The sequence below is a fragment of the Diceros bicornis genome, chromosome 1, assembly GCF_020826845.1.
Source record: "Diceros bicornis minor isolate mBicDic1 chromosome 1, mDicBic1.mat.cur, whole genome shotgun sequence".
NCBI classification, from domain to species: Eukaryota; Metazoa; Chordata; class Mammalia; order Perissodactyla; family Rhinocerotidae; genus Diceros; species Diceros bicornis.
Genome location: NC_080740.1, coordinates 340,325 through 359,310, shown reverse-complemented (window position 1 = coordinate 359,310; position 18,986 = coordinate 340,325). Strand labels below are relative to the sequence as shown.

Here is an 18,986-nt window from a genome sequence, read left to right as displayed (position 1 = left end):
TGGAACTTTCAGTCCCACCCTGAGTTCTCGGGGCTTGAGGTTTAATCAGTTGTCAATGGCCAACGACTCAGTCAATTATGACTGTAATGAAGCCTCCAGAAAACCCAAAAAGATGGCTACTTGGTCCTCTTTTTCGGAGAGCTTCTAAGTTGGTGAACACATGGAGGTGCTGGCAGAGTGGTGTGCCTGGAGAGGGCATGGAAGCTCGGCGCCCTTTCCCCAGACCTGCCCTATGCGTCTCTTCTATCCAGTTGTTTGTGTATATCTTTTACCATATCCTTTAGTAAACTGGTAGTGTTTCTCAGTTCTGTGAGCTGCTCTAGCAAATTAACTGAACCCAAAGGGGAGTTGTGGGAATCTCCGATTTATAGGCAGTCACTCAGAAGCACAAGAGACAACCTGGACTTGTGATTGGCGTCCTGAGTCGGAGGGTGGTCTTGTGGAACTGAGCCCTTTACTGGTGGGATCTGATTCTATCAAACAGGTGGGTAGTGTCAGAATTGAGTTGCATTCTCAGACACCCTGCTGATGTCCAACAACTGGTTGTTGGTGTGTTGAAGTCCCCCAGCCCCTCCCCACGTATACTGGAATTGAGTCCAGGAACTCTCTGCAGGCGCAAAGCACCCAGCAGGGGACAGGGCCAGCACTGCACTAAAGGCTCCTGAGGCAGTGACATGGAGCTCAGCCACGGGTTCCTGCCCTTTCTGGGCACAGGTGTCTGGGCTGGAGGTGTCACAGCAAGAGGGTGGACACATGGATGTGAGGAAGGGCGGGGGGGCCTCCACACACAAGCCCTGGCCCTGGCCTCCTGGGCACACCTCACGTGGTAACCCTGCTGTCCCTCACAGCCTGGCACCACCAAGATGGGGACCAGAACCAGGGCCTGGACAGCCAATGGGGAGACCAATGGGGGGTCCCCACAAGGGCTCTGGGACACACCTGCCCACAGCCAGGACGGGCCTGGGAGGGGTCCTCCCTCACTGGGGGGGGTGGGCAGAAAGAGGGAATGGGGCAGGGCAGGGATCAGCTGCACTGCCCAAGCCATGACAGCACGACTGTCCCCACCCACGTCACACCCACGTGTCAGGAGGCGGCTGCAGGTCAGTGGCACCAAGCACTGGTGAGCCATGTAATAGTTAAGAGATTTTATTCTAATTGCTATAATTACAGTGCTTGTTTGTCGAAATGAAAACTGAAAACAAGTATACAAAACAGTTGATTACTAATCGTGTATTGAAAGCAGTAAGAGGTTCCACGACACCAAATCAACCAGTTCTGAGGTTTTCCCCAAGATAAAGTTTAACAGCTCCAGCTTCTTCAGTGTTTTATCAAAATACAAAAGAAAAAAGTAGAGGTCGTCGTTTCGGTGGCAGATCTGACCCTTGCAGGCTGATGGGTGAAAGCACGTGTAGATGGGGGCTCTGAGGGGCTGGGCTCGAGGATGACCGGCTCGCCCGCGCTCCTGCTGGAGAGACCCCAGACGGCCCGGAGCGTGCACGGTGACCACAGGGCTCCTGCTCCGGCCAGAGTGCTCCAACCGGAGCGCCCACACTGACCCAAGGGAAGGCCAGGTCCCTCCAACGGGTCCATGTGCGGCGGCCGCAGCGCCCAGCCCGTCCCCTGGGCAGCCATGTAAGCACAAGCACAAACGCTAGGGATGCGGGATGACCCGAGACAGCGAATTGCAGGGGCCCTACTGTGTCCATGCATGTGCATCGTGGCTGGTTCTGCCGGCTCATGTTCCCACGGGGACAGACCAGGGGTGGACTGGACCCGGCTGTTCCTGCAGAACCTCCACCAGGCACGTCTCTCCTCTGTGTGCTCGTGTTCTCCTCGTCTTGTATTTGTAACTATTTTAAAAAATGCACTGAGTTCGGGTTAAAAACCAACCACCAAAATGGATCTCAACACAGATCTAAAGCCCAGAGGAGGAGCATCGGGCTCGTCTGACACAGCGACTCCTGGAGGCCCCGTGTGCCTAAAATCCCTTCTCAGTACTAAACAGTGGGTTGATTCTCTTTTTACAATAAAAAAAGCTGAGTAATATTGCATAGGAGTACCAGAAACTGCCTCACTGGAAACAAAACTATTTACATTAAATAAAACCCCGGTTGCAGGCTGCGTCTGCACATGTACAGCATGGTGAAGCACACTGTGACCGACCATGGAGACAGCTTCGGGCACTCACACCACATGAGAGTAAAGCGAGGGCAGGAGGAGGGAGTGAGAGGGAGGAGAAAGGAGTGGGCTCACTTCTGGTTCCGCAGCTGATTGGACAGCCAGTCCAGTCCCTCATAGAGCCCGTCCCCACTGGTGGCACAGGTGGCCTGAATGTACCAGTTCCTGTGGCGCAGAGAATGCAGGCCCAGCTTGTCTGTGATCTCGGCCGCATTCATGGCGTTGGGGAGGTCCTGTTGGGAGGGGTGGAGAGCAGTCGTGGGTCAGTGGGAAGCGTGGACCCATCCCCACTCGACCCGTGACGCCCTCAGACCCCGCAGCCCCTCGAGGCCATGTGCCCAATGTGCGCCCACTGCCCGCACACGAGGTGGATGGGTCACGCGTGGGTGCATGCGTGCGTACCTGCTTGTTAGCGAACACGAGCAGGACGGCGTCCCTGAGCTCGTCCTCCGCCAGCATCCTCATGAGCTCCTCTCGGGCCTCATTCACGCGTTCTCGGTCATTGCTATCCACCACAAAGATGAGGCCTGTGGGGCAGCAGGCATCAGTGCCAGCGCCAGACACCTGCCCTCTCCCACAGGCCACGGCCCACCCTCACCTTGTGTGTTCTGGAAGTAGTGGCGCCACAGAGGCCGGATCTTGTCCTGGCCGCCCACGTCCCACACAGTGAAGCTGATGTTCTTGTACTCCACGGTCTCCACGTTGAAGCCTGCAGGGACACACCCAGAGTGAAACCCCACCCCAGGGCTGCCCGCCAGCCCCAGCGGCCCAGCCTCTCACCTATGGTGGGGATGGTGGTCACAATCTCCCCCAGCTTCAGTTTATACAGGATGGTGGTCTTCCCCGCAGCATCCAGGCCCACCATGAGAATGCGCATTTCTTTTTTGCCAAAAAGGCCCTTGAAGAGGTTCGCAAAGATATTCCCCATGCTGCAGACAGGTGGGAGCAACACTGGCCAGAGAAACCTGCAGAGACAAGGAGTCCTGGGTCTCTTTCTGTGCTGCCCAGGGCCAGCACCACAGGAGCAACTCAGAGACCACCCTGCCTCCTACTCTCCCACCCACAGACAAACGGATGGCCACGCGCCCTGCCACCTCCTCCTGAAAGTTCACAGGGCAGGAGCTGACGAAATTCCAGTTTCCAAGCAACAGAAAGGGTCCTGGCCGCCTGGCCTCTCGAGCCCCCAAATCACCCTCAGAAGGGAGAGTCTGGGAATCTCAGGAACAGGACTGACTGCAATGGAGGCAGCTGCTGCCGCCTCAGAAAGTGATGCCCAAGGCCACACTGCAACTTGCCCCTCGGTCCCACTCACGTTTCCGCTGTGGGGCACAATGTCCGACATTCGGGAAGAAGGGATGTTTACCACCCAATAGCTGTGGTTTCAAATAAATGCTAGATCCTCTACAGTCTAACAAAGAGCTTTTCAAGGGACCAGAAACAACCACCCTAAGGACCCACCGTGTCTCCCAACTGCCCCCGCCCAAGTCCCGGTGAAACATAGCCCAAGCTCAAGACGATAACGCATGTGAAGCTAGGAGTCCCCCGCCCAGCACAGACCAGAGGCCGACCTCATTAACATGCTGAGAGCCCAGCACTGACCCTGCAGGAAGGACTGCAGATGGAGAACACCTGGGCTCGCAGGCAGCACGCTAGGACATTAAATCCAGAGTGAGACCACAGCAATGGCCCCAGGAGAGCTGTCAGGGGCACTTTCCTGCCAGCTGCGGTCACTGCCACCCCAGAGAGGAGCAGGCCCGCATGGTGTGGCAACATGCTCGCACGAGAACATGCGTGCCATGTACAGGCTGCACTCTCACCCCAAGCTCCCTCACTCAGAGCAGAAACGCGGAGATCACTGAGCCAGCTGGGACCCAAGGTCAGAGCATGGCTGCAGACCAGCAGGGGGGGACAGGCGACCACGGCCGCGGGAGAGTGGGGCTCGTGGAGGGGTCTCCTGTCCCAGACAGCCCCCAAGGCACCGGACCTACCCAGGCCCAGCTCCTCCAAGCTGCGCTTTCATTCTTCAACTCTTTTATTTCCAATCAAGGCCTTAGGGAAAAACGGTCACTTTCTCAAATGCTCATTGTTAGGAATCTGGACTTTTAGCACCTAAGCTGCCTTCAAACAGAGAAAACTGTGAGTGTTGACAAGAAACTGACCAAGCCACAGAGTGCGTGCTCCAAGCAGGTGGGGCACAAGGTACTTGCACCTGACCATCGGAGAGGGCGTTGGCAGGAGCCGCTGTCCAGGCCAGGAAGGAGCCTTGCCCTGCGCACCTGACTGCAGAAGTAACCACAAGCTCTCATCTTTGGACTTTGGACAGACACTGCTGGGATTACAGGCCAGTTCCTGGAGGACTTCGATATGGGCCCGGTGCAGGCACGCCTCACCGCACCCTGCCTGGGGGAGCGCGCCCTAGACCTCCCACCCGGTTGCCTCTGAAGATGGGCTCAGGTGGAGTCGCCAGGTCTCCACGGTAAGTTACTTTCCACCTCAGCCATCAGTGAGCACTGGGTGACTACATCCTGTTGTTCCTCATCAAACTTCCGCCCTCTAGGTTCACCCCGATATTTCCTGGCTGAACTACCGCCATGATGACGGTCAAACGATGATTTTCTACGTGGTCATTCCTTCTAGCTGTTGGTGAGCATTCTACTGTAAGGCTGGGCACGAGCTCATGCGTTCCTCCTCCACTCAGTGGGTCAGAACCAGCCACCCCATTGCAAATTAGATGTTCCAATGGTCCCAGATATGCCCAGTGGAGCCCCTTCCTGCTGAGTTCAGTGTGCTTTTGACATGTTTTTATTCTTTCTGGTTTTGAACAATATTACCTATTCAAAAAATTAAATATTAAAATTTTAGAAGATCTTTACTATGTGTCCTTTTCTGCAGACAGCCAATTTTCCTAAATGTAGAGGATGAAAAATTATGAAACACAGAATGGACTGAACACACATTTATCTCAGTTCACTCGTCAAATCACTACTAAAATAAAAATCACTAAAAAAAAAAAAAAAAAGTGGTGCCTAACCCACAAGGACAAAGAGAAAAGGAGGAGACAAACCCAGAAGCTAACACAGCACACGGGAGGGGTCTGACTGCATGCTTGTCCTCAGCCCTGCAGGAGAGGGAAGGGACCTTCTTGGAGCACCTGAACCAGTGCGCAGTGCTGGAAACAGAGGGATGCAGAGACGTCGACAGGGAGGCATGCTGCCTCACAGATGAGACCCAGAGGCCTTAAAGCAAGGACTTATGGATTCTTACATCTGGAGGCCCCCAAACCGCCATGCCCCACCTCCCTTTAAGAAGCCCATAACGGGAGAGACCAAAACAAGGAAACTGGAGGGAAGCAAAACACAGACTATCTAAAGGAAACAATAAAAAACGAACAAACAAAACTTCCAACCCACACACAGCCCCAGCATCAACAAGGTGGGGATCCAGCGCCCACAAAACAAGAACAGGGTGCTAAGACACAGAGGACAGCGCAGACCTGACAGCCAGAGTCCAACATCCACCTTGGGTATGGCGGCGACTTTTAGATACAACACCAAAGACATGATCTGTGAAAGAAAGAATTGATAAGCTGAATTTGACTAAAATTAACAACTTCTACTCTGGGAAAGATACTGTCAAGAGAATAAGAAGACAAGCCACAGTCTGGGAAAAAATATTCGCAAGAGACATGGCTGATAAAGGAGTTATGCAAATTATACAAAGACCACTTAAAACTCAACAATAAGATAAATTTAAATAAAATTTAAAAATTAAAAAATGAGTCTCAAGACTTTAACAGACACCTCACCAAAGAAAATACACAGATGGCGAATGAGCACATGAAAAGATGCTCCACATCACTTGTCCTCAGGGAAACACAGACTGAAACAAGCCACCACCACACACCTACTAGAATGGCCCAAAACACCAAATGCCGGCAAGGATGCAGAGCAACAGAACTCGCCTTCACTGATGCTGGAAATGCAAAAGGCTGAAACTACTCTGGAAGACAGTTTGGCAGTTTTTTACAAAACTAAACATATTCTCACCATATATCCCAGCAATCATGCCCTTTGGCATTTACCCAAAGGAGCTAAAAACTTATGTCCACACAAAAACCTGCACACGGATGTTTACAGCAGCTTTGTTCATAACTGCCAAAACTTGGAAGCAACCAAGGTGTCCTTCAGAAGCCACCGAAGTGTCCTTCAGTAGGCGAATGGATACGTACATAAACTGTGGGACAGCCACTGAAGACAGTGGACTGTTCTTCAGCATGATAAAGAAATGAGCTATCAAGCCACGAAAAGACACGGAGGATCCTTAAGTGCATATGACTAAGTGAAATAAGCCAACCTGAAACGGCTCCATACTGTATGATTCCAACCATATGGCATTCTGGAAAAGGCGGAACTCTGGAGACCTGGAGAGATCCTTTCAGTGATAGTCAGGGGTTAGGGGAGGGAGGGGTAAGTGGGAGGAGCACAGAGGATTTTCAGGACAGTGAAAACTACTCTGTATGATACTGTGATGGTGGATCCACGTCACTGTACGTTTGTTCAAACCCACAGAATGCACAACACCAAGCGTGAACCCTACTGTGCACTATGGATTCGATGATGAGGTGCCCGTGTCGGTTCATCAACTGTACAAATGCACTACTCTGTTGGTGTGGATACTGGGGGAGGCTGTGTGTGCGTGAGAAATCTCTGCGCCTTCTCAATTATAGTGCGCACCTAAAACTGCTCTAAAAAAAGTCTTTTCTTCAAAAAAAGAAAGCACAAAAATTCTTTTAAAAGAATCAATATAATAGAAACTCCAAAAACTAACACAGGAAATTATGGGGAAGAAATTCTTACATGTTCCAGAATGGGAGACAGAAATCTCCAGACTGAGTACAAACATAAGGACGAAACAGATCCACTTGGAGAACAGTAGGGCCAAAGCACCCCCAAGGTGCCCGAGATGAGGCGCAGGCAGCGCTCTCTTTCACCGCAGCCCTGTGCCAGCCCAAGTATGGACATGGTGAGGGCAGAAATGCAGGGCCTCGTGCATGCCTTCCTCTTGAGGCTGCAAGGGGACGGGGGACATAGGTAGGCTGCAGAGTAGCCAGCCCAGGCTGGAGCAGGAAGGTGGAGAGCTCCAGGAAATGGGGACACATTATCCACACTGTTTAAACTTGGGGATTGGCAATTCTAGGTGAATTGGGGAAAAAATGGCAAGTACATAGAAAAACCCAAGGATGAAAAACAAAGAGATCATTATAAGATTTCCTGTGGGAAATGATAAGCCAGTCACTACTTGGCTCAGCAGCAAACAATATTTACACAGTCATGACACTGTTACTGTTATTGCTTGGGCATCGGGGAGCTGAGGCCAGAAGTGGTGGTGTCAAGGGCCAACTCGCACTGTCCAAAGCCAACAAACCCCACTTAGAAATAGAGCTAACTGAGGCGATGACAGGACTGTCCCTGGGAGGCAGGATGGAGGGCTGCTATTTACACTTGTTTTAGCGTTCAAGTATCCTGTTCACACAAAGTGACACAAAAACCTGGCCACTGAGGGGTGAAAGTCTGTCCTCTTCCCAGCTCCAGAGGACGGGCAGACTCAGGTAAACTGGGGCTGCAGCAGGCCCATGCCCTGGGTGTTGGCCTCAGCAAGCAGCTGGTCGTGGCACTGGGCAGTCATGGGTCTCCTCCTCGAGACCGCCCCTGTCAGTTCCGCAAAGCCCAGCCCGTTTGCCTGCGATGTTCCTGGCCTGCCTCTGCAGGCCTCTGCCTCTGCTGAGCCCTGTTACCAGTCTGGTCCCTGTCCTCACCATGCAGTTTCTCAAGAAAAGGGGAAGGGCCCACACACTTGTGGCAGAACCAGGACGGGGAAGAGCACCAAGTCTTCAGTTTAAGAGGCTACCACACACAGCACTTGGTCTATCCCCGCTACAAGCATCTGTACTGGCCCTGCACCTGGTCCAGGGACCCTGGCGGCTCTGGCCTGTCCCCTACCAGCGTCCACTGCTTTGTCAGAGGTCCAGACCTAACACAACAGCTGTCATAGCAGAAAGGTTCCACAGTGACTACTAGAGTCATGCCGTGCGTGGCCTCTAGGCGCAGGCTCTCACCTGGAGGATGCCCAGCCCAGGCACTATTTCACCCTTTCCCCCACCAGAATCTCTTGCACTCAAGTCAAAACCTGTTTCTCAGGTTCATCGTAATGATCCTGCGTATTAATGAGCAGTAAAGACACTGACTTTCTCAGAAGACTGTCCCCCTTAAGTTTGCGCTGGCTCCTGACCAGTCTAGAAAATGTAGCATAACAAGGGTACTTCTCTTTCCTGAAATGGAGATCTCTGACCAGATGTGGCCCTCCAGGAACGATTTTTTTCCTCTGGCTAAGACCAGAAACAACAGGTGGCATTCGCATTAAAGCAAAGAACAAGACACAACTTGGTGGGCTATGTTCCCACATGCCAAGATGTACCCAGCTACAGGCCAAGGCCAACAACGGGGCCTCCCTGGGGAAGCCAGTGAGCCCTTGTGAGTTCACACCCATCCATGCCAATAAATGAACCCAACGTGACTGGTTTAGCTGAAGAGAAATAAATGTACCCATGACCTCTACCTGCGCCCTCTGTGTCTCCTAAGGAGCCTCAGAGGTTTCAGAGTAGGCAAGGGACAGCCCTCGACTACATTCAGAGTTGTACAGCTTGCCTCTGCAGAAGGAGAGTTTGCCACCTTTTCTGACACCAGTGGAGCTGGTTTATTTAACAGAATCTCTGTAACAACAAATTTCAAGATAACCTGAACTGTCGGGAAGCACCAGGAAGAAATCACCAACCCGGACCACGGCTTGGGAAACGAAAACGTGACCTAGGGAGGCAAAAATCAAAGGTTTGGGATCCATCCTGGGCTGCAGATGCAATGGGCTGCTCTGGTCTCCTCTGTAAATGGGGGTTCAGACAGATGAATCCCCTACTTGAATGAAAAGCTGGCTGACATGAGAGCTTTTTTCTTTTTGCCTTTTTTAAAGTCAAGTTTATTGAAGTATAAGTTACACACAGTAAAATGTACAGCTCAATAATTCATAATCTCAGTTTTAATATCTTCTTTGAGAAAAATTGAAAAGTGAAGATTTTCTTGAGAAACTGATACACATTATAAAACATTTTCCTTAAGGGTTTCATTAATGAGCAACTACCTTTTAGCAGTCACATATGTGCTTAGATTACAGTCCATCGAGAGCCTAGTTCATCCCTGGCACGTAGGATTCAATTTAAAGGGGGTCCTCTACTCCCACGGGCGATGCGGTCACAGACTGCAATCTGCTGCAGACAGCTCTCTGTACACGGCTCAGGACTCCACAGATTACATTACGCGTCAATCCATCACCTGCCTGTTAGCCCAACATTCCATTTCCATAGCTGACAATTCTCTGCAAGTGAGGAGGGCATCACATTTTGTCACTATTTTATAAAAATTTGTGTAAGAGGAAACTGAACATGCCAACACTAGTAATAAGCAGATACACCTCACAGGCCTGACACACTGTGACAAAGATGAATTGACAACTTGCTCAGAAGAAAGAGTATTCAGCTTGACACATTCAGTGGGTATCATGAAGTTGACTTTCTTTTCTCCCCTCAGTTCTACTCAGATATAATTAACATATGTGTTAGTTTCAGATGTATACCACAATGACTTGATACTTGTATATACTGTGAAATGATCACCACAAAAAGTCTAGTTAACATCATCCCCTTACATAGTTACAATTTTTTTTCTTGTTATGAGAACTTAGGATCTACTCTCTCAGTAACTTTCAAATATGTAAGACAGTACGGTGACCTACAGTCGCCATGCTGTACATCACATCCCCATGACTTATTTATCTTATGACTAAAGTTTGTACCTTTTGACCACCTTCACCCATTTCCCCCACCCCCACCCTGAACTTTCAACAGGAAGAAAAAGAATAAAGGAAAGAACATGCAAAAACATTCTAGAACTGTTTCATTCCGGTCTGCATCTAAAGGCGAGTTCCAATGACAGACTGTTTTTTCAGAACAAAACTTTCAGGATGTTTTGCAGGAATCCTTTAGGCATTAGGGCTGGCCTCTACGCAGAGATCTCACCCCCGCAAGGAAGGAGGATGAACCCCAGAAACCCGGGGGGCTGGTCTCTTAAGAAATAATTGCTTTGCACCGTGCCTCCCACAGCCAAGGAGGAAAGTGTTACCTGTCAGGTCTGATTCTTAGGAGGAGCAACCAGTGAAATTCAATTTAGATCCCTCTTTGCCAGCTTAAGATTCAAGATGAAATCCTTAAACCAACAGCTGGAAATGAGTTTCATTCATGAATACAGCTCTCATCTACAGTTAACATGAATGCCCAAGACCTGCTGTGCACTGTCTAATGGACCAAGCACAGCAATCACAGGGCAGACGTGGGAGCAGTGTCACTGCAATTAATCCTCCTCACCACTAACTGCAAAAACCGAAGCATTTAATCAATGAACATACTTATGTTTTGTAGTTCCTCCTTATCCAGTCTTCAAGTTTTACTTACTATTTTTTAACATAACTGTTTCAAAGCACTTCACAAAACACACGTCTTTCTAAAATCTATGGGGGGAGCAAATAACCAGACGGGCTAGCCCAAATGAAAACAGTCCAGTGTTGGGGCCACTGAACAGACCATCACATGGCCTCCAGCTGGAGTGAAACAGGATGGAGGAGACACACAAGTCGAGGCCTCGCTCCAATGCTGCCAGCAGCGTCTCTCACAGCTCTCTGCGCACTTGTCCTTGTGGCAGACACTGGCTGCTCCTCCGTTTTATCTTCTCCCTGACTTGTGCCTGGGCACGAGGCCTTCCAGAATAAACTGACATTCCTGGCCCCCTGCAGCCATGCAGGCCCATCTCAGTATTCTAGCCCATGGGATGGGGTGACAATGAAAGAAAGGCTTCCAGGTCCTGCAGGCCTGGCAGGGGCACCTAGGACCCCCACTGTGGAGCAGCCAGCACCCTGGACCCTAATGAGCACCTCTACCCCGGCAGTAAGGGCACAGTTATCCTGTATCTGACCCCAAATGCAATTAAGTCTGAAGGACTTGTTACAGGAAAAAATCAAACACCAAAAATACAAATTTGCATCAATCCAAAACATTAAAATGCACAACAAAGTAAACTGAAAAAGGAGGAAACTAAAGTAATTTAAATGCAAAGCAGGATTTAAGAAACCACAGGCAACTCTAAACCACCACACACCCTGAAAAATGTGCTACCACCAACTCCTTGCTAATTTTGCAGGTTATCAGTTAGTGGTCCTCGGGAAGTGGATCAGAATTGTATTTCAATCCAACCCAGTGGGAACCAGAGGACCTGCAGTCTGGGATCACTGTGGAGCTCCTCAGCAAGTCGCTGGGACCGGGCTCCCAGTCCCCTCCCCACACCCAAGTCTCCATGCTGTGCCCACTGAGCCCTTCACTCAACTCTGAAGCCAGGCTCACATGCCCCTTCCACAAGAACGGGTCCGTTTTCCTCTTTCTTCTTCTCAGCACGCCCGTGACACACCGTGGGGCTAACAGTCACCACACATGATGAGAACACAGAGGCCCTACAGCACTCAGTGACCCCACTGCCGGATGATGAAACTGCAGTGCAGGAGGACAGTGCCCACCTGTCACCTCGCCTAGCAGTCACCCAGTTCTGAGAGTCCCCTGGGTCAGGCAGCACAGAGACGGATCCACAGTGACACTGTGCCCCTCTCAATGCAGCAAGACGCTTCAGCATGCAGACACAAGCACACCCACATCCCTCTGGCTGCTCACGTCTCCGTCCCCACAACAGAAGGGCAGGCGCAGGGTCGCGTGTTTCAGTTCTCTAAGTGAGAAGACAAAGTGCAGGAGATTCAGGATTCTGATTTCTGTCGTGAGGTGAATCACGCTCCTCTGTTTTTGTCACTCGTCTTTAATTGTGTGGTCACCACAAATGATGTGCTAAAGCCTCTGCAGCTTCTGTTCCCGCAGCTTCTCAAAGAGGCCACTCTCGGCCCCTGTGCACATGCAGGGCCCTCTCCCAACACAAGGGTGAGGCTCTGGGGGAGCGAGGTCACTGAGACCCCCTCCCCACCTCGAGGAAAAGGGAAATGCAACCATGAGCTTCTTCTCAAACCTCTCAGAGGGGCGGGAAGCCCCCAAGGCTTTCTCAGCACAGGGGCTTGGTGAGTGAGGAAGCCAATCTCCAGAACCTGACTTTCGCCTTCAGGGAACTTTCAGTGTGAAAACAAAACAAAGAATTGAGCCCATCACTTTTTCTGAGAGATGGGCTTCCAGTGGACACAGAAAAGGAAAGCGCAGCGGGGGTTGAGAGCCTCTGCTGTTAGATCCCTCCACCTTTGGGGCACCCCCCCATCTGCCCAGACCTGCCCCTCCTCTGCGACCCTTCCCAGGGTGGCAGGGGGCAGCCAGCGACAGCACGGAGCCCTCAGCAGGGGCCTGGGACACCCTCTGCCTCGCCCTCCAAGAAACTGGTCTTGCCCTGGGCCACTGTCCTCTCGGGACCTTCTCAGGTCCAGCCTAGATAGCCACAGCAACCTCTCAAGGAGCCTCTTCCTACTTCTGGTCACACTTCAGACCCCAGCAGCCCTGGGGACAGGGAGATCTCATTCACACACCTGCTCACGCCACCCTCTGCTTGCAGCCTCCCAGCAGTCCCTCCTGCCGCCTTCAGGTGACCAGAGATCCAATCACACTCAGTGTCTCCCACGTTCACACTCGAGCCCTCTCCAGCCACTCACTCCCAGAGGAGTGCAGCCCCTACACAGGACCCCCACGCTCCTATTCCCAGCTAGACCCTCCTCCCACCTCCAGACTCCTCTCTTAACACCCCCTCGACACACAGTTCTCCCACCGAAATCTCACCTTCAAACATAAAGGGCCCGGCCTTCCCCACTTTAACACCAGCAACGTCCTCTCGCTTCCTCAGACCCAAACCCCAGAGACACCCACGACTCCTCTCTCTGTCCCTCTCATCCCCACACCTGCCTGCTTTACCAGCAAGTCCCATCATCTCTTCCTTTCACAAGTGCATCCCCACCATGACCCGCCTGTGCCCTGGGCCCCTTATCTCCCTTCTGGCATCCCAACAACAGCATGTAGCTTCCACCCAACAACGTGTTCTCAAGGCCAGTGAGAGGGGCCTGTTAGGAAAAGTCAGATGACAGAACGATGACCACATGCCAAGTCAGGGTCCTTACAAAGGTCAGAGCCGACGCCCCCATGGCCTTTCACAGTGCTGGCAGACAACACAACCAACGCGCACACCGACAGCAAGACTGGTGTCCACAGGAGACCATGACGTTGCCCCAACTCTAACGTAACAGGGAAATGAAGGACAGCGACTTACAATAAAGCATGTGCTTCAATACTGGGCATGACCACCCTACAAGCCCTGCCTGGTCAGAGAACCAGCTAATGGACACTGCTGCCTACACATGCGGCAGCTCAGATGCTCAGGGACCCTTGTGTCCATGAAGCAGTTCTTTTTTTTCCTAGAAACAGAAAACAACTCTTGGTAAGGTTCTGCAAAGAATACAATACAATCACCCTTGATTTATAAGGTAGCCGCATTCCTGGAAAATTCAAAACATCTAGTAAACCCAAGCAAAAAAAGAAGTGTTGTTTCTGTACATAAAACAGAATTAGATTTAAGATATAAACAGATTCTTACCTACCTACGTCAAAGTCACACAGAATGCATTCTTGCCGCTGCCACTAAATGCCAGTACTGCCTCCCACCTTTGACAGAGCTGAAAATGCTCCCAAAATACTGTCTCTGGGGGGCTAGCCTCTCCAAGGACCACTGGCACAACCAGCAGGCTTCCTTCACCTCCTCACCCACCCTGCTCCTGGCAGGCCTCCAAAACTACCAAGTGCACTCCTACCCCAGGGCCTCTGCACTTCCTGCTCCCCTGCCTGGGAGAAGCCCACATATCACACCTCTGCTCAAATGGCATGCCTCCCCCCATCCTCCTGACAGGTCTCACTCAGGGCACTCAGCGCCCACCCCTATTCCTGTGTGCTGTTGGCCTGCCTTCCCGTTCTGCTTCCTGCCACGGCCCTGCATCTCCACCGGGCCTCCCAGTCTGCCAGAGTGGCCTCCCCTGCCCAGAACTCGCCTTCCTCCCCACCTCCACCCGTCTTCCTCTGCTGGGCACCCAAGGGATTCGCCATTAGGAGAGGAGAGAAGAACTGTAAAAGAACATTTATCAGGGCCCTTAGGAATTAAAAAGCAAAAAGGTTAATCACACGTGTCTACAAATACGCTTTTCCTAAAAGTCAGTCTATCGGGAAACACGTATTAAGTTAACAATGAATTTCATGCCGGTTTAAAATGCTATGTGAGTGTGTCGCAGTGTGCATGTCATTCTTTTGACACTCCAGGGGGGAAACCAGGGCTGTAGACTCTGTTAACTACTCGGAGCAGACGTGTGCGCCTCAGCCATGTCCAACACCATGGGGGTGTGTGTGCACTCTGCCTCCTAAACCTGCCCTCAGGTACCTGCAACTGATGACTAGGATACATCTTCATGGATCTCCCCAGGAATTGGCAAGTTCTTATATTACTGTGACACAAGAGAAATGCTAAGAGCTGTAATTATCTTAAGCAAAATTTCACCACAAAAATCAACACAAGATGTATTTTAAATATAAATCATGGATGTGATCAGTTAATCAGGAACTGTACACTCATCTACAAACGAAAGAAAACTCCACAGAAAACACAGTTAATAGCAATTTTTTGTGTGTGTGTGAGGAAGATCAGCCCTGAGCTAACATCTGTGCCCATCTTCCTCCACTTTATGTGGGACGCTGTCACAGCATGGCCTGACAAGCGGTGCGTTGGTGCACGCCCGGGATCCGAACCCAGGCCGCCAGTAGCGGAGCGCGCGCACTTAACTGCTATGCCATGGGGCTGGCCCTTAACAGCAATTTTTAAAGACATCTTTTGTTATGAATCTTGTGACCAAAATGCTGGCACACCTAATTCCGCCTTCATTCCCACTCTTCATGCATGAGTCTCGACAGAATCTTGAAATCATTTTTTTGGCCATTTGCACCTAGGTAAAAATGACAGGCTACTCAAAGAACTTCACATTAAAAATTTTCAAGATCTTAGGGAACCAGAACCACTAAGTTTCCTACTTAGCTCCCATATACGGCACTGCAAAAATAATTTGATGTATAATACAAACTAAAAGACATCAGCTATTTCATATATAAACTGCCCTTTGGAAACAAATCCTTCTAGCTTGCTAGCATCCCTCTGAGAAGCAAAACTTATTAAATTCTGATTAAACATTAATTAATGCTTCCAAAATATAGTACATGCTTCTAACTTCTGAAAATGTGCATGGATCATAACTGGGCTTCCCACTAATTTATGCTGCATGTTCAGTCGCCGCCTCCATGGCATTAGAGATGTGTAAAAACGTTTGCCTCCTGAACAGAACCACTCCCAATCGCTGTGTGTAAAATCTGCCTGCCTAGTATGCTTTTCTCTGTCTCTTCCCTTTAGTCAGGACCATCGAGGAGCCCCACCTCTTCCCTTTCTGTTTGCCCAAGACAGGCTGCCAAGCTCCTGCTGCCACTGTGTGCAAAAACTAGGAAACCAGGGTCTGTTTGGAATAGACGTTAGGTCCCCGCAACCGACAGCCTCGCCCTTCTCTCCAACTCACGTAAGGAAGCTGGGGTGAGAGGATTTGGGATGAGGGCCTAAGACTCTCCTAGGAAGGAGGAGGAGTTTTGATGTGTCTGTGTTCAATTCTGCCACATTTTTTTCAGCTAATCAGCCCACGTGATCTATCTGAGAATGCTGAACTGCCTTCCAGAATTGTGATACAGCTGTATAGCTGTAAGATGTGGTGCAACTACATTTTAAAGAGTTTATAACAATCACAAGAGGACAAGAACCTGAGATGAAGAAAACGAGCTGAGGTGTTGTGTGTGACCTGGAATCAACCCCCGACACTCTCACACTCACAGCCCCCCAAGCCATCCTTTACCTGCCAGTAGGAAGGGTTACACCCAACCCACTATTATGTCAAAATCATATCCAAAAGACCACTTCACATTGTGCTGGGAAGATGTCTCCAGCACTGTCCATGCCAATGCAGTGCACAGAGCACAAAAGAAATAAGGTCGTATGGATCTCAGGATCCCAACCGAAGAGAATTTTTCAAGTCTCTCTCCTAACCACCTCACAAGTATGCATTTCGTTTCCTTTCACTCTCCTAATCCTATGAAGGGTGGAAGGTCCAACAGGAGACTACCTATGGGACAACGTGCACAGGGAAGCCATGAATGGTACGGCAAGCCCGGGCGAGCTGAGGTCTCGACACCTGCTCAGTAAACAATCACAGCCCTCAGGAAGGCTACAGAAATGCCAGGCGAGCCTGAGCTGTGACCATGGGCAGATTTAAACTCACACACCTAGGAAACGTTCGATTTCAAGAATCCGAAGAAAACTAATTCAACTCTCACAAACCAAGTTAATTTATTATTCGTGAACTTGCAGAGGGTTTTCCCCCCGGGGCAGGTTTCTTTCTCTCATCATTTGACTCTGGAGAGCCCCTCAGCGGCTGGCGGTCCACACTGGACGCCATGCACATCAACAGAAAAGCCAAGCCTATCTTCCTGTGGTTCAAGCCCGACGGGTCTGGCCTTTGGCAGAGGCGGCTTAGCAGGTCTGAACGTCCTCTTTACATTGTGCAAGAGGCAAAGCAAAGAGCCAGACCACATGATTTAGAAACCAGAACTGCAACACAGAACCAGTTTTTGCTTTCTACTAACTTTCTTTCAATGAGTGCACAGCATGTGAGTCAGCTATTGTCCAAACCAACTATTTCAAATCTTTTTGAAGTGCAATTCTGTGCCTCTTTATCTGAAGATGGCCCTTAACAAGAAATCGCACGTTTCTACACCAGGTGATAAGGATTTATCTCCAACAGCACGTTCCTGAGGACAGCGACACCCGTGAGGAGGCGCACCTACCTCTGCCCATCGACAGGCGAAAACCCTCGTGGGAAGACGGCACACTCGAACCAGTGCCCAAATTTGTGATTAACACGTACACACTCGGTTCCCCCTAACTTTGGAGCGAGCTAGTAACACCACGCATTTCAAGTTCTTACCGTTTTGGCTACTCACGGCGGCAGCTGAAAACTAAGCGAGGACACCACACACGCGGTCCCGTGTCAGCCACCGGGAGCTAACCACGGCGGAGGGCCACAGAGCACCCGGCCTCTCACCGCCCTCCAGACACAGACACAGACACACACACACACACACACACACTGTGCCGAAAGTGCAGGACCCACCACGCCAACAACCGGCACGAGAAAGCGCTGACCACTAATTCTGAAACAAGAACTAGAGCTGACCTTTCCAACACTGCCGCGGCACTAGCTCCACAGCTCTCAAGGCTGCCTTCCCGGACCAGCCCAAGGCGTCCGAACCCCCCTCCCCTTCCGCCGACGACTTCGTGTGCAATCCTGCACCATTCCTTCGAAAGAGCAACTCGGTATCTTCAAGGAATGGGAGAGTGCCGCCCGCTCGGAGGCGCGGTCCGAGGGAGCCAGGTGACATCTTGAGCACATTGTCGTCGGCAGGCTGCACTAACAAAGCCACAGGTTCGCCCTCCGGAACCACCGGGGTTGTGCAACGAGAAGGCGCCAGGGCGCTCGGCTAGGGAGGCGGCCCCGACCCGGGCAGGCCGCTGCACTGGCGGGTCCAAGGTTCGCCCGCCCGGAGGCGCTCCCGCCCGCGCCAGCGGACCAGGAAGCACCGCGGGCGCGGCGGCACCGACAAAGGGCCGCAGAGCTGCCGCCGCGGACGCCCCCGCTCGGACCCGGGCCCGGACGGCCGGCCCCGCCCCGTCCCCGGGGCCAATAGGAACTGGCTCACACTCCGGCCCTCGCGTGACCTTGGCCGCGTCCCGGCCGCGGGCCTCGGTTTCCTGGCTCGCGAGACCCCGAGGCGGGAGGCCCGGCGGGGCAGGAAGAAGCGGGGCTTCCGGGGCCGCCGCGGCCCGGCCGGACTTCCGGCGCCAGCCCCGCGGCTCGGGGCGCGGGCCGCGTCGGGGACTCCGGGCCGACGGCGCGACCGACCTCAGCGCGGCCTTCCGCGCCGACCCCCGGCCCGACCTCGCCTGGACGCCCCCGGCGCCCGCCGCCCCAGCCTCACACCCCGTCGCCGCGGTGGGCACGGCCCCGGCGATCCGACCCCTGCGCCGGCCCCAGGCCCGGCCTCCGCCCGCCCCGACCCCCTCCCGGCCCGGCCTCGCCTCGGCCCTCACCGCCCCGCCGCTGCCGTGCGCAGGGCCTCGCGCAGGCCAGGTCGGCCCGCGCCCCGGCCCCCCGCGCCCCGGCTCGGCCCGTCTCACCCTCGGCGGCCGCCGCGCTGCTGCTGCTCCGAGCCAGGCGTTGGTTTCGCTCCCACAAGATGGCGGCTCTGACGGCGGCCACGTCAGTGCCTGCCGCCGCGAGGGACGCTGGGGAACGCCCGCGGCCCCGCCCCCTCCCCGCCACGGCGCGCACGCGCAGACTTCGGGTGGGGGGGTGGAGCCGGTGGGGGGCGCGCGGGAATCCGACGAGGCCACGCCCCGGGACGCGCCCCGCCCACTGCCGCGCGTGCGCACCCCTCCCTCGCCAGAGCGGAGTCCGTCTGCGCCTGCGCTGCGCGTTCGGGGAAGGGCCGTGTGGGGACCACGCGCCCGTCTCGCAGATGCGGAGATTGAGGTCCGGACAGGCCCGGAGCG

General features: G+C 52.6%; 1 protein-coding gene across 1 annotated transcript; it reads right to left on the bottom strand.

Moving 5' to 3' along the window:
- Window positions 1–1,130: 1,130 nt before the first annotated feature.
- Window positions 1,131–18,706, bottom strand: ARF1 (ADP ribosylation factor 1). Its single transcript, XM_058553920.1, has 5 exons — window positions 18,612–18,706; window positions 2,959–3,143; window positions 2,777–2,887; window positions 2,581–2,705; window positions 1,131–2,411 (listed from the first exon to the last, which is right to left on the bottom strand). Exons 2-5 carry the CDS (start codon window positions 3,104–3,106, stop codon window positions 2,250–2,252), a joined length of 546 nt encoding a protein of 181 aa, XP_058409903.1. The 5' UTR covers window positions 3,107–3,143; window positions 18,612–18,706; the 3' UTR covers window positions 1,131–2,249.
- Window positions 18,707–18,986: the final 280 nt, after the last annotated feature.